This window comes from Nansenia antarctica (genome assembly GCF_963989245.1).
Source record: "Nansenia antarctica genome assembly, chromosome: 2".
NCBI lineage: Eukaryota > Metazoa > Chordata > Actinopteri > Argentiniformes > Microstomatidae > Nansenia > Nansenia antarctica.
Genome location: NC_137675.1, coordinates 21,135,963 through 21,149,866, shown reverse-complemented (window position 1 = coordinate 21,149,866; position 13,904 = coordinate 21,135,963). Strand labels below are relative to the sequence as shown.

Here is a 13,904-nt window from a genome sequence, read left to right as displayed (position 1 = left end):
CTATAACCACAACAGCCTAAAGACTGATGCACTCATCAGCTATCCCGTGTTGACCACTGACTCGCCCACACTCCCACTCCCACACACACACGCTGCTATAATTATTGACTTTTCATATTGACGATATTTCTCTACTGCTGCTACCTACAGTATAGGACCATTTTTGCACTACCATAGATTGTTTTAATGCACTGTATTTTGCACTGCCCACTACGCTTACATTGTTCATTTCAATATTTGTATATGTACTGATATCGTGGGATTTTGTTAGTGTCTTTAAGGATTTAGGAAGTTTTACTTCTGTGTGAACAAAGCATCTCCCTGCTCTGCTCGGTGTACGTGAGAATAAAGAACTTTGTACATGTACGCTCTGCGGTTTTCACCACAACCAAAGTCTCTTGATTGCTTTGTTCCTTTCGACTCCTACACCACATACACCTCATGAGAGAATACAAAGAACAAGGGTACTCAGATGAGCAACTCAATTCAACAGTGTTGCCATAGAGACCGGGGTCACAGTGCAGGGAGGTTAGGGGGGGTCAGCGTACCTGCTTGACAGTTACAGCCTCCTCCTGCTGAACTTCAGGGGGCGGGATGGCTAGCCTCAGGCTGGGCGGCTTCTTGCTCTGCAACCGGCTGTCTGATTGGCCGCCGTTGGGAGGTGACTCCTCCCCTTCTTGTGACGACATCTTGGCCCGAGTTCTGAGGAGGGAAAATAAAGGTATGTTGACTCATTGCTAAGATTAATAGATTAAGAGTAGAATGGTTCTTTACAAATGAGTGCTTACCCATCGATACTACACACTTGTAGATTTTTCCTAAAACAAACAGAGCTGTTTACAATAAACTAAGAACATCAAATCCATTTATTCAGTGCTCTCTCTAACTCTCACACCACTACAAAACACATGTCCTGTTGCATTCTCAGTAATGTGTTTGTGGTGACATTTACAATATCCTCTAAATAAGGTAATAAAAAAAGCAGCAGTACAGATCAAGATAAGCGGTGTGTGAAACCCACCCACCCGCTGTTGTGAACTAATCATAGCCTCGCTTCTTCACATAGCTACTTTTACACTAACGACATCAGTCAGATGTTAGGTGTGTTGTTCAGTGATAGTTTTACTGTATCTCCAACAAAGAGGGAAGGACACACACTGCCCTGATCGCACCTCCGTACAATCACACATAAATAGAGAAGGAAACCACCATATTTGAATACCAACAATTTTTCTTGGTCTCATTTTGACTCAACAAAAATGAAATCAGCAGTTAAACTGCCTGGACATCTCAGGTGGAACTTCCAAAAAACCACCCTAAATGAATCTGCAAAATAATCTTCAATGCGCATGGTCAACATGGCATTCTGTGTCATAAAATTACACATGTTTAAAGAGCACATAAAGATAAATGTAGACTGGGTCAGAGTGGAAAGACTCTATGAGAACTCACCACATCAAGGTTTTTTTTTTAACCACAAAATGTCGGTGGGGCCATTGTCAAAACGCTCAGATGCATGCCAGTGGAATCACACAGTAAAAACAAAACCTGTCATGAACGCAGTTGGATATAATAACAATAATAAATAATACATTTTATTTGATTGGCGCCTTTCTGGACATCCAAGGTTACCCGTACATTAATAAAAGTACAATTAAAATCAAGGAGATTTTAAAAAGAAAAGAAAAAGACATGCAACATCAAACATATTAACATTGGACAAAACAGCAGCAACAAGACATGGACAGCATAGAAATACATCAAACAACAAGACAGGGTAAGAAACAGTAAGAGACAAACAGTAACAGGGCATGCACAGCATAAAAACAGGGTATAGTGAGAGGTAGTTCACAGTAAAGGAGAAGTGTCAGTTGTCGGCCATGGTGAATAGGTTTGTTTTTAGCAGTTTTTTTTTAAAATGAATGCAATGTGTCTGCATGTTTGATGTGTTGGGGGAGAGAGTTCCAGACTCTGGCGGTGGCATAGCCTACATCATCAACACATATCCTATTAGCAGAATATATTTTAAGATTAAGCCTAAAACATGTGTTGGACTCTTTCTCATGAGCGCAATCATGCAGCTTCTATTTCCAACATCTTTTTAGCTATGACCACTTGCTATGTGATTACTTTTGCCAGACCAAATTGCACGCAGCAAACCCTGCAGGAAGCAAGTGTTCAAAAACAAAGGTGCAGCAGACTTACAAACCATAAACAAGCCGTCTCAGGCAACAGCCAAGCTCATCAACAAGCTAGCTATTCAGCGTCTTTGAGCCCCGGGAAAAGCGCTATAAAAACAATGAATTATCATTATTATTATTATGCAACAGTGTAGCTCATCAACAAGCTGGCCATGCAACAGTGTAGCTCATCTTATATAATTGTGGTTGGACCCAAAAATACTGGCTGCTTGTCATAATGAGCGTTGCCATTAGTGGAGCCGTTGACTCAGCGGAGAGCCATACCTTTTTTTCTCCTTTTTTTCTATACAAGTGTGGCAGTCCCACTCATATTTCTCTTTTTATTGGGATAGAGACAGTAGAGATTGACAGGAAGGATGGGTGAGGGAGAGAGAGAGAAGGGATGACATGTAGGATATGTCCGTGGCCGGAATCAAACCGGGAATCCTGCGATTACATGGTTGACAGCTTAGTGTGCTACACCACCAAGCTCCCCATGAGAGGCATACTCTGAGCATGGCCCCAGTACCATATTGGAGGGGTCAGAACAGGACTCTCTTGAGCCAATGGCAAGCTCACCACATACAGTAGAACCTACCCAGGTGTCATGCAAGCTATATGGGAACCTAGAAGAAGGAAGAAGGCGTATGAGTTACCATGCCAACAGTTCAGTACAGCTCTGTAGTGTGATTAGGGCACTAATCGCCTGGAACGCGCCCTGGAAGGCCTGGAACGCGAGGCGAGGCAAAGGTAACCTATAACCTACAGCACACACACCATTAACGAGAATGGGAGAATGAGAAACATTCATCGGCATAAATATCCATGTCAGTGTGAGCCCATGGGTCCCTAGACAGACAGACAGACAGACAGACAGACAGGCAGGCAGAGAGAGAGACACCTCCCCTCCCATCCCCTCCCCTCTGCAGCCATAACAATACTTATGAAGGGAAGATACCGACAGTCTACCATAACAAACATGACTAATAACAGCAACAGGTGTTGGCTCCCTTCCCATCCAATTCAATATTATTTAATTAGAATAAAAGCACACAGACCCTTGCCAAACCTCCGTCATTCTTCTTCTACCATACGCCAGCTAGCTAAGACGTTCTCACAAGGACAGAGTTATTATTATACAAAGATTGTAGGTCTGCTCACAATAGGTTTAAATTGGTCCTCTGTGGCTCAGTTGGTAGAGCATGGCTCTAACAACGCTTAGGTTGGGGGTTCGATTCCCGCGGCTGGGACCATATATACTGAAAAATGTATGTACTCACTGCAATGTAAGTTACTTTTGATAAAAGTGTCAGCTTTTTAATAATACATTTTATTTTTATTTTATTTATTTTTATATGGCGCCTTTCATGGCACTCAAGGTCGCCGTACAACAACAAATCTAAAAACAGCCACAAAATTCAAAACACAAAATACATAGAAACATACAGTATAAAACATAGCCAGCAGCAGAGCAGCACGGGAAAAGCAAATCAACAGGGATACGCCTGCGTAAACAGGTGGGTTTTGAGGTGGGTTTTGAATGAGATGATAGAGTCAATGTTCCTGATGTCGGGGGGGAGGGAGTTCCAGAGGCGAGGGGCGGAGCGGCTGAAGGCTCTAAACCCCATGGTGGACAGACGGGCTGGGGGGACGGTCAGGTTGATGGAGGAGGCAGACCTGAGGGACCGGGTGGGAATGTTGATGTGGAGGAGGTCGGACAGGTATGGAGGAGCGAGGTTATGGATGGCCTTGAAAGTGTGGAGAAGGATTTTGTAGTCGATGCGGTGTTTGATGGGGAGCCAGTGGAGTTGGTGTAGAATGGGGGTGATGTGACTGATGACAGGGGTTCTGGTGACAATACGGGCAGCAGCGTTCTGGACCAGTTGGATCTTGTGGAGCAGTTTGTGGGGGAGACCAAAGAGAAGGGAGTTACAGTAATCTAGGCGGGAAGTGACGAGGGAGTGGACCAGGATTGCGGCGCTGTTGGGAGTGAGTGAAGGGCGGAGGCGGTTGATATTACGAAGATGGAAGTAAGCAGACCGGATGGTGTTGTTGACGTGGGAGTGGAATGAAAGGGTTACACTATATTATCAGATTAGATTAGATTCAACTGTATTGTCATTGCAGAGCACAAGTACCAGACAACAAAATGCAGTTTAGCATCTAACCAGAAGTGCAAATAGTGATATAAGAACATGATATAAAAAAAACATGATATAAAAACATGATATAAAAACATGATATAAAAAAATGACAGTGATAGTGACAGGTACAGTGTGGCATGTACGGTAGTTTGGAGGTATATACAGTTATGAGCTATGTACAGTTATGGTAGCCTATGTACAGTATGTAATGTACAGATGTATAAAAGAGGCATGTGCAGAGGTATACAAGTGGGATCTGTGCCCTTGTCGCCATAGGTTACCCTGCCATTGACTGAAGACTTCCATGCATGGTGTCGGGTTGAGTTGGAAGGCAAGCAGAGTGAATAGAGTGTTACTTGGCAGTGTTTGTGTGGGGGGTGGGAGGGGGGGGGGGGGGGCGTAGGTACAGTATGAAAATACAATTCCTAGAAACACACTATAACTCATACAACACTCCTGGGGGCGATGATTACGGGGATAACAAGGGGGAAACAACATACAGTTGCACATGGCACAGTTCCTGTACATGGTTCCTGTAAATATAGGCCTTCAAAACAACATTAAGGACGATAGACTCACTAGGTAGGTATGCTAGCTGAATTACCGCTGTCTAATTACTCGCATTACAGCTGCAAAGTGTGCGTCATCACGGCGGCTAGTTCACCCGAACTCCATCCCAGAGACACACCGCCTCAAAGAGCAGACAGCCACCAGTGAGGTTCTCTGATTGAAGGACTGACTCACCGCCGACTCGGAGGCACATGCTTAAGGCGTTGGCATCGTCGTTAACATAATCGACTGACTCTATCCTGTACAACAAGCTCACGGAAACTCATTAGAACTGAAGTAAGATTTTTTTGGTTATATAATAGACTCCCTCATTTTTCTCAGGAGAGCTACTTCCAGCAATTGAGTTGAGGGGGGGATGAGGGGGGATGGCATCCCCCCCTGAAATAAAAACGGTCAAGATCATCCCCCTTCTAAAACTGCCATCCCCCCTTTCTATTCCTTATGTCATGTTATCAATGAACGTGGTATTACTGCTATTTCAACATTTAGTTTTGCGCATATTTAGTAAAATACTGTGGGCGAGGGGGCACGCACACACGCAATGACATTTTTACCAAGTCACTGACACTGAAGTCACTGACACTCTGGGGATGCTAAAATTGTCCCCATATGATAAAATCCACCATCCCCCCTGATTTTCTTTTACAACTTGAGTACTGGCTACTTCTAAAGGATTCTGGTACATATGCAGGCCTACCTGACTCAAGGCCACAATATCATCATCAGCTTTGTCCGCGGCTTCTCCATTCTCCCAAGTGTCCATTCAACCACCAAGGCCTTGCGTTGACTTGTGTATATAAAAAATGTAAGAAGATCTTAATGGTTCCTCCTTCTCCCATTGTGACTGCCAATGGCCCCTGGCCCTAGCACAGATTTCATTTTCTTACGATGACTGGTGGATAGATGATTCACTTACTTAGAATGTGTTTGCTGTAATGCCAAAAATGTACAAATGTATATCCACGGTGTACAAACGGAAGACTGCAATGTTATTCCTAGTGGGATAGTCTCTGCCCATACATCCATCATATTGTCAGGGTCCTGAAGCCTTTAGCTCCTCTGGAGTTGCCCCGAAATCAATACAAGGCTGCGGGTGTCAGCGGAGGGAAGGGTAGAGGAAATCTGACACCTGTCAAGTCGATGGCAATCTGGTCTGAGGGAACGGAGGGGGAGGTGTGTGTGTGTGTGTGTGTGTGTGTGTTTGTATGTGTGTGTGTGTGTGTGTTTGTTTGTGAACGTTACAGTATGTGTGTGTGTGTGTGTGTGTGTGTGTGTGTATTTGTGAACGTTGTAGTGTGTGTTTGTGTGTGTGTGTGTGTGTGTGTGTGTGTTTGAATTATGCTCCTACGGGACCTGCACACATCCACTCAGATAATGAAATATGAAACAAGGCTTTCCCTAATGGAGGTTTTTATGGCATACTTACAGACTATCTAATGAGACTGGGGTCTGTTTATATTTTCCATTAGGGAGCAGCTAAAAGAGCTTCCATTATGACTGCTTGCTTTGATATGATGAAGAGAGAGCTTACAGAGAGAGACACTGTTACACTGAGGCTATATTCCTCTGGATTATACTGAATATACAGTGGGATTATGGGATTACGTGTATATACTATTCACTTAATCCCATAACTTCAGCATCATGACTCATTGTCTGTGACTTGCCCCAAAGCTAACTCCATAGGACCTAATTTAACGTCAAGATTATTCTTTGTTCGCCAATAAAAATAAATAATAAATATTCTAGAGCCAGATTATCAGAAATTAAAGTGTTTCCCAGATTGCCCCTCCTCAGGTGATGCTGTTGATGAGAACAAAGATGTCTCACATGTTAGTGGATATTAGTGGTATTTATCAGGGCTTAAATCTGTGCGACTCACTGCCAAGCATGACTCACCAAAAGTGCTGGGGAGAAATGTGCATGCAATATCTTTACGGCCCGGAGTTTTTCCTGACTATGTGAAATGAGTCATGTAATGTTCTGGGCCTTAACGTGGTTCAACACCCTGACAAAGTGTAATCAACCTGTAGTTATCCTGCAATTTGAGGTCCAGAGACAAAGAAAACTAAAATATATGACTTGGTTAACTACCAAGAATGATCTTTATTGTTAGCCCTATGGTGTTTGAATATGAATTGAGGTCTTCTATCATTATTTGTGATTCAGAAATCATCAAAGCCTTATTTCATAAATGTCGATATCTATAGATTTTAGTCACTATTTTAACCATTTTGATTGAAAACCTCAACACCGTATGACACTAGGTTATGTGCAAATGTCAAATTTAATAACACACATTAGCAAAAACATCCTACTTGGGATTTTCAAATAGAATATTAACATTCTTTTTCTTATGATGACTGATGGATAGCTGATTAAAATTGTAATTCTTCATTCTTCATCTATTAGTAATACCACAGCGATGAATAAAATACAAATAAAAACAGTAATTCTTACTTCTTCTAGCATTGTAACTGTCAATGGCCCCTGGTCCTAGCATAGATTACCTTTTCCTGCTATGACTGATCAATAGATGGCTCACTTACTTAGACAAATGCATTTGTTGTAAGTCGCTTTGGATAAAGGAGTCTGCTGAAGGCCAAACATTTAAATGTAAATGTAAATATACTTGAACACTGTTGCCTAGTTACAAAGAAAACGGAGAGAAACGATCTACAGAGAGTCGTGAGAACAGCACAGGGGATCACCGGCGCCACCCTCCCCTCTCTGGAGAAGCTGTACGAAACACGCTGTCTCAGGAGGGCCTCCAAGATCTCCAAGGACCCGACCCACCCTGGGCACGAACACTTTGTCAAGCTGCCCTCGAACAGGAGGTACAGGACCCCGGCCGCTAAGACAAACAGACTGAAGAACTGCTTCTACCACAGGGCCGTCAAGGCCCTGAACACAGAAAAGGCCTAAGTTCTGGGCCCAGGACAAGTCCGGACGGATTGTAATGGCAGCTAGTGCTGAGGCACAAACATGTACATTTTCAAGCCTGCAAACTGTGACACTTTAAAAAAATGTGAAAAAATACTTTCTTGTGCAATATGACAACCCTAGTTGACTATCTGTGCAGTATAGTACAGTGGATTGTGTACATAGCCTCTATTGATGTAAACCAGCTCTTTATCTTCTTGTGATTTTATGCATCTATGCTTTTTCCAAAATGTGTTTCTTTTTCCTTTCTTAAACACCAGGGGAGCCTCCCCTCCTAAATTTCGTTGTTTGGTACCTGTACTGTAGCAATGACAAATAAAGTCTATCTATCTAAAACACATTGCAGGGTGAACGTGAGGAAGCATCAAAGGTTACCATTAAACCCTCTACATTCTGCTGGCGCTTCAGTAACAGGTTTTAGTGACAGTAGCGGCCGCACGGATTAGTGGATGCCTTCACGCTCTAGTTCTAGCGCTGTCGTATGAAATCTATAGCGGGTCGCCACCATCACACCTGTTTCAGAGCACAGCCCAGCCCAACACACCCTCGCCCTGGCCAAGTAGCACCAACAACAGCCAGGTGCCTATACCTAGCCACCTAGCCGAGGATAACAAAACTGTAGGTCAATGACCTGGAACGTGTGTGTGTGTGTGTGTGTGTGTGTGTTGTTGTTGTTTTTTCTCCGAAATGTTTTTTCTGCCCAAATATCGGCAGCAGGTCAAATGCCCCACTCGGGGGGAGAGGACGCTAGACCACTGCTACTGTACTATCAAGAACGCCTACCACGCTGTCTCCCGAGCTGCGCTGGGCAAATCTGACCACGACATTGTCCATCTGATCCCATCCTACAGGCAGAGACTAAAAGTGTCAAAACCTGTAGTTAAGTCGTTCAGAACTTGGGACAGCGAGGCTAAGGAGAAAACCAGCGCCTGGTTAGAGCGGGCTGGCTGTGACGAGGGCTATGTGGAGTGGGCGGGGGCTGAGGCCGGTAACGACTTGGATGCGTACACTGACACTGTGACGTCATTCGTCAGCTACTGCAAGGAAGCGTGTGTTCCAACTCGGACCAGGGTCAGTTATAACAATGACAAACCCTGGTTCACAGCCCAGCTCAGAAGGCTGAGGTTGGAGAAGGAGGATGCCTGGCAGAGGGGTGACAAGAACAGGTTTAGAGACGCCAGGTACAAGTTCGAGGCAGCTGTTAAGCAAGCAAAACATCGCTACTCTGAGAAACTGCAACAACAATTCTCAGATGGCAACGCTGCCTCTGTCTGGAAGGGTCTAAAACAAATCACCAACTATAAACCAAAACCCCCTCAGACCACAGAAAGCACTCTCCTTGCAAATGAACTGAACAAGTTTTACTGCAGATTCGAACTACAGTCTGCCCCCTCTACTACTGCCCCCCCTCCCCCCCCCCTCTCCCCAACCTCCCCTCCTCCTCCCTTCTCTCCCCTGAGCCCCACCCCCTCTGCCCGCCCACAGTCTGCCCCCTCTACTACTGCCCCCCCTCCCCCCTCCTCTCCCCAACCTCCCCTCCTCCTCCCTTCTCTCCCCTGAGCCCCACCCCCTCTGCCCGCCCACACCTCTCTGTCTCAGAGAGAGAGGTGAACCGCCTGTTCAAGAGACAGAACCCCCGGAAGGCGGCCGGTCCGGATGCTGTCTCACCCTCCATGTTGAAGTTCTGCGCTGACCAGCTGTCCCCTGTGTTCAGCAACATCTTCAACTCCTCCCTGGAGTGCTGTCAGGTACCAGCCTGCTTCAAGACCTCCACCATTATCCCTGTCCCCAAAAAGTCGAGGATCACAGGCCTGAATGACTACAGACCCGTTGCCCTGACCTCTGTAGTCATGAAGGTCTTTGAACGCCTCGTCCTTGCCCACCTAAAGTCCATCACAGACCCTCTCCTAGACCCCCTGCAGTTCGCGTATAGAGCCAACAGGTCGGTGGAGGACGCGGTCAACATGGCCCTACACCATGTCCTAGAACATCTGGACACGGCCGGGACCTACGCCAGAATCCTGTTCGTTGACTTCAGTTCGGCATTCAACACCATCTTGCCACCCATACTGGAGTGTGGGCTCTCTGCACTGCAGGTGCCTGACTACACCTGCAGGTGGATCACGAACTTTCTGTCCAACAGGACCCAGCGGGTGAAGCTCGGGAAGTCCATCTCTGAGCTGAGGACCATCAGCACCGGTTCCCCGCAGGGCTGCGTCCTGTCTCCCCTCCTGTTTTCCCTCTACACCAACTGCTGTACCTCCAGCCACCAGTCGGTCAAGCCCCTCAAGTTCGCGGACGATACCACCCTGGTAGGGCTCATCTCCAGGGGGGATGAATCTGCTTACAGGAGCGAGATTGACTTGGTGGTCTCCTGGTGCACCCGGAACAACCTAGAGCTAAATGCTCTTAAGACAGTGGAGCTGATAGTGGACTTCAGGAGGAACCCACCCCCTCCCTCTCCAATCATACTGGGAGGCACTCCAGTCACCACAGTGGAGTCATGCCGCTTCCTTGGGGTGACAGTCTCTCGGGACTTGAAGTGGGGGCCCCACATCGACGCCCTCACAAAAAAGGCCCAGAAGAGAATGTTTTTCCTGAGGAAATTCCACCTTCCTAAGACCACGCTGGTGAACTTCTACACGGCCATCATTGAGTCCATCGTCACCTCCGCCATCATCATCTGGTTCCCCGCTGCAGCGGCCAAGGACAAGGCCAAGCTGCAGCGGGTGATACGCTCGGCGGAGAGGGTGATTGGCTGCCCTTTGCCCCCCCTTGAGGCCCTGTTTAAAAGTAGGGCTTTGGGGAGGGCCAGGAAGATCATGGCTGACCCCGCACACCCAGGACACGGTCTCTTCGCCCCGCTCCCCTCAGGCAGGAGGGTGCGGTCCCTAAATACTGTGAAGGCCCGACATACAAACAGCTTTTTCCCCACAGCCATCCGGCTCCTAAATGCCGCTGGCCCCCCCCCCCCTGACCTGACCCCTATCTATCTACCCTCCCTCCACCCCCACCCAGAGAGCTTTGGACTGTCTGGATATGAACACTTGAACACTTGATCTCTGCACTTTATATTTATATTAATTATGACTCTTGCACTTTGATGTTGGTTTGCACTGTCTTGTCCTGTCTTGCACCTGTCCTGCTGTAAACCGTGCTCCATGGTACCAAACCAAATTCCTAACATGTTTACATGTCATGGCAATAAAAGTCTTCTGATTCTGATTCTGATTCTGAGGAAAGGCATGTCACAATTGATTTTTTTCCCTCCCCACAAGCAAAACAAATTAAAGGAGATTACATTAGAGAAACACACGGTACATTTCTTGGCGATACTGGCTTTGGCGATACTGGCTTTGGCGATACTGAAGCCTGCCTGTGTGTGACATCACACCACAACATGGTCTATGGCTCCCGGGAGACGACAGCTTTGGGATTACGGGGGATTTCCTCTCAGGGGGGAGTTTTCTGTTATCATGAGATGTTTACTACATCTGTTGTCAGTAAGTCACTTTAACTGATTACTTCATCTGGAATGACAGTACGTGAGGATAGAGCTGGTGGCATGAGGGTATGTATGTTTGCTTTTTCAATCATCATTGAACTCTTGTGAATCATTCACCACTACAATTCACAAAATCAATCAGAACTAAACAGTCGTGTCCATCGAGTTTCACATGGAATTTGGGGAGCAGAACATGTGAATACACAGCCCATGATAACTGACAACCTAATTATCTACCGTTATCTACCGTGCCTGAATGATTAGAATGTACTTTCTCACTCCCCTACATACATACTGTACGGTTGGTGTGAGAGTCCATGCTAACAATCCACAGAGAATAGGATTGCAGAGACAGTGACGACCTAGCCACTATTCCAAACAGTGAGTCACACATACAGTACATGTCAGTGTCGGTGCATTGAAGAGACATGCCCGGAGTGACGTCATCATCCATTGTCCTCGTGTCATGTGACAGGGAACACAACCTACACATCCACAACAACCCGCCTCTGTCTCTGTCTTTCTCTCTCTCTGTGTGTGTCTGTCTCTCGCTCTCTCTCACTCTCTCTCTCTGCACTCATTAGCATATAGGCTAAACGAGGCTAGGCCAGTGTCAAGAGTGATGCTCCTTAAAGCGATGGGACACTTTTTACCTTCTAGTCCACTAACTAATTTAGCCACCGCAAACAAAACATCAATGGATGTGAATGGGATTTAGAGCCAGTTCAACACTGTATTGCCAAATCAACTCAAAGGAACTTTCTGACTTTGGTCATTTTGTTAGCGGTGGCTAAAGTTAGCTAAAGTTAGTAGTGGCCCATGGACTACTTTCAGGGCAAGGAACCATCTGATTATAAGATGTACAAAAAAGTGAACTATGCCTTTAATGTGAAATGACTGAGATAGTCAGTTGTAGACTAGCATGACACCATGTGTTAACGTGACAGTGTGTGCGCTCTGTGTGTGTGCGTGTTTGTGTGCGCGTGTGTGTGCTCTGTGCTCTGTGCATGTGTCCGTTGCCATGACAGCCTCTTCACCTCAAAAAGATACGGTACTCTATTTCTAATAGTGTGATCGGTTGAAGCAGCAGACCTACCGATTACCCCCACCATCTCCAGCTGTCACCCACCGTAGCCTTGGCGACGGGCAGGAATGCGTGCTGTCCGAATGTCAAGGTTTAGTAGCCTCTGGGTGGGCGGACAGCACCTACCAGCCGTAAACTACTCAAGCCCAGCTCCCCTTGTCCAGCCCCCCCACCCCCACCGCCCCCTCCCCCACCCCAAGATACACAGAAAGCATCCAGTCTTGTTTCACTTTATGTTCCACATTGCAAACACGAGAGTTTTCCGTCAACTAAGTTCACCTTTAGTCCAAATGCCTACACTGTCAACACAAATATGCTGTAGCCTACAGCTAGTTTGTTCTGGGTGAGTTCAGCTACATGGCTCAAGAGCATCAGTTGCCACTACATCTCCCAAGGTGCACTATGCTTAGAGACTCCTGAATGCAGAATTCTCACTTGGTGCTGTGTGTTTCTTCGAGAGAGCACACAATCAAACGATATCTCCATATTATCTGTCATGGAGTTTCTTTGCTTCTTTCATAACCCCTTCCCTATACATCCCATGAATGATACTAGCTCAACGAAGGCTAAAAAACGACTGCACTTTAAGTGTGATGTAAAATGAATTGACAGATCCATTTTGACATTTTTCTCACTTACACATTTCTCTCGCATCTAGAGGTGAGGAATGGCGTTCACACTTACTGTACGAATACTGGCTTGTCAGCAGAGACGAGGTATTGTTTGACGTGCCGTCACCGTTTTCCTGGAAACACTCCGGGGCCGAGAGAGGAACTGTCCGTTAGATTGTGTCATCACCCCGTCTTGTTATCGTACACCATCTTCCTCAGGAAGACATGTCGTCACGACAACCTGGAAAGTGCAGTTCAACCACAGCAGGTCTATTGTTAGTCTGAGGAACTAGAAGAACCACAAGTCATACTGAACATAGTCAGCCAGTATGAAGATACTCCTACAGTACAGTATTATCATTATGTTGTCACATTTGGCTCCTTGACAGCAGTGATCTAGCAGTGAACACAGATGGGACTTGTGTGAATACTGCAGTGTTAATCTAACCATTTACATTTTTATCTTTTTTTTTACATTTAGCAGACACCTTTATCCAAAGCGACTTCGAACATGTACATTTGTCTAAAGTGAGTGAATCATCTAAACATCAGTCCTCGTAAGAAACAAATCGATGCTAGGCATACCAGGGACCGTTGACAGTCTCAATGCTGCAAACCAACCTGACACCAAGGGGTCTCTCGTCAGAGGAGATAGATACCATATCTGACGACATGAACATCTTTGACAGCAGGTAGTCTCACATCCAATGACAACCATCACATTCTTACAGATTTCAAAAGGGACTTTTGAGTTCACAGTATGTGAACACTGTTGTATTGATGGGGTAACCGGTGGAGAGTTTGTGCGTGCGCACGAGTGAGCATACACAGTCATCTCCTTCATTAGCAGCGGGCGGCTGAATCAAT

The 13,904-nt window shown here is 45.9% G+C and overlaps 1 protein-coding gene across 1 annotated transcript in view; it reads right to left on the bottom strand.

The window, feature by feature from the left end:
• Positions 1–13,904, bottom strand: part of LOC308149621 (inactive rhomboid protein 2-like) — a 42,215-nt gene that overhangs the window by 24,256 nt on the left and 4,055 nt on the right. Inside the window, 2 exon segments of the mRNA XM_080522493.1 lie at positions 549–702; positions 13,111–13,278. Coding sequence (XP_080378619.1) covers positions 549–689 — 141 coding nt within the window. The 5' untranslated portion in view covers positions 690–702; positions 13,111–13,278.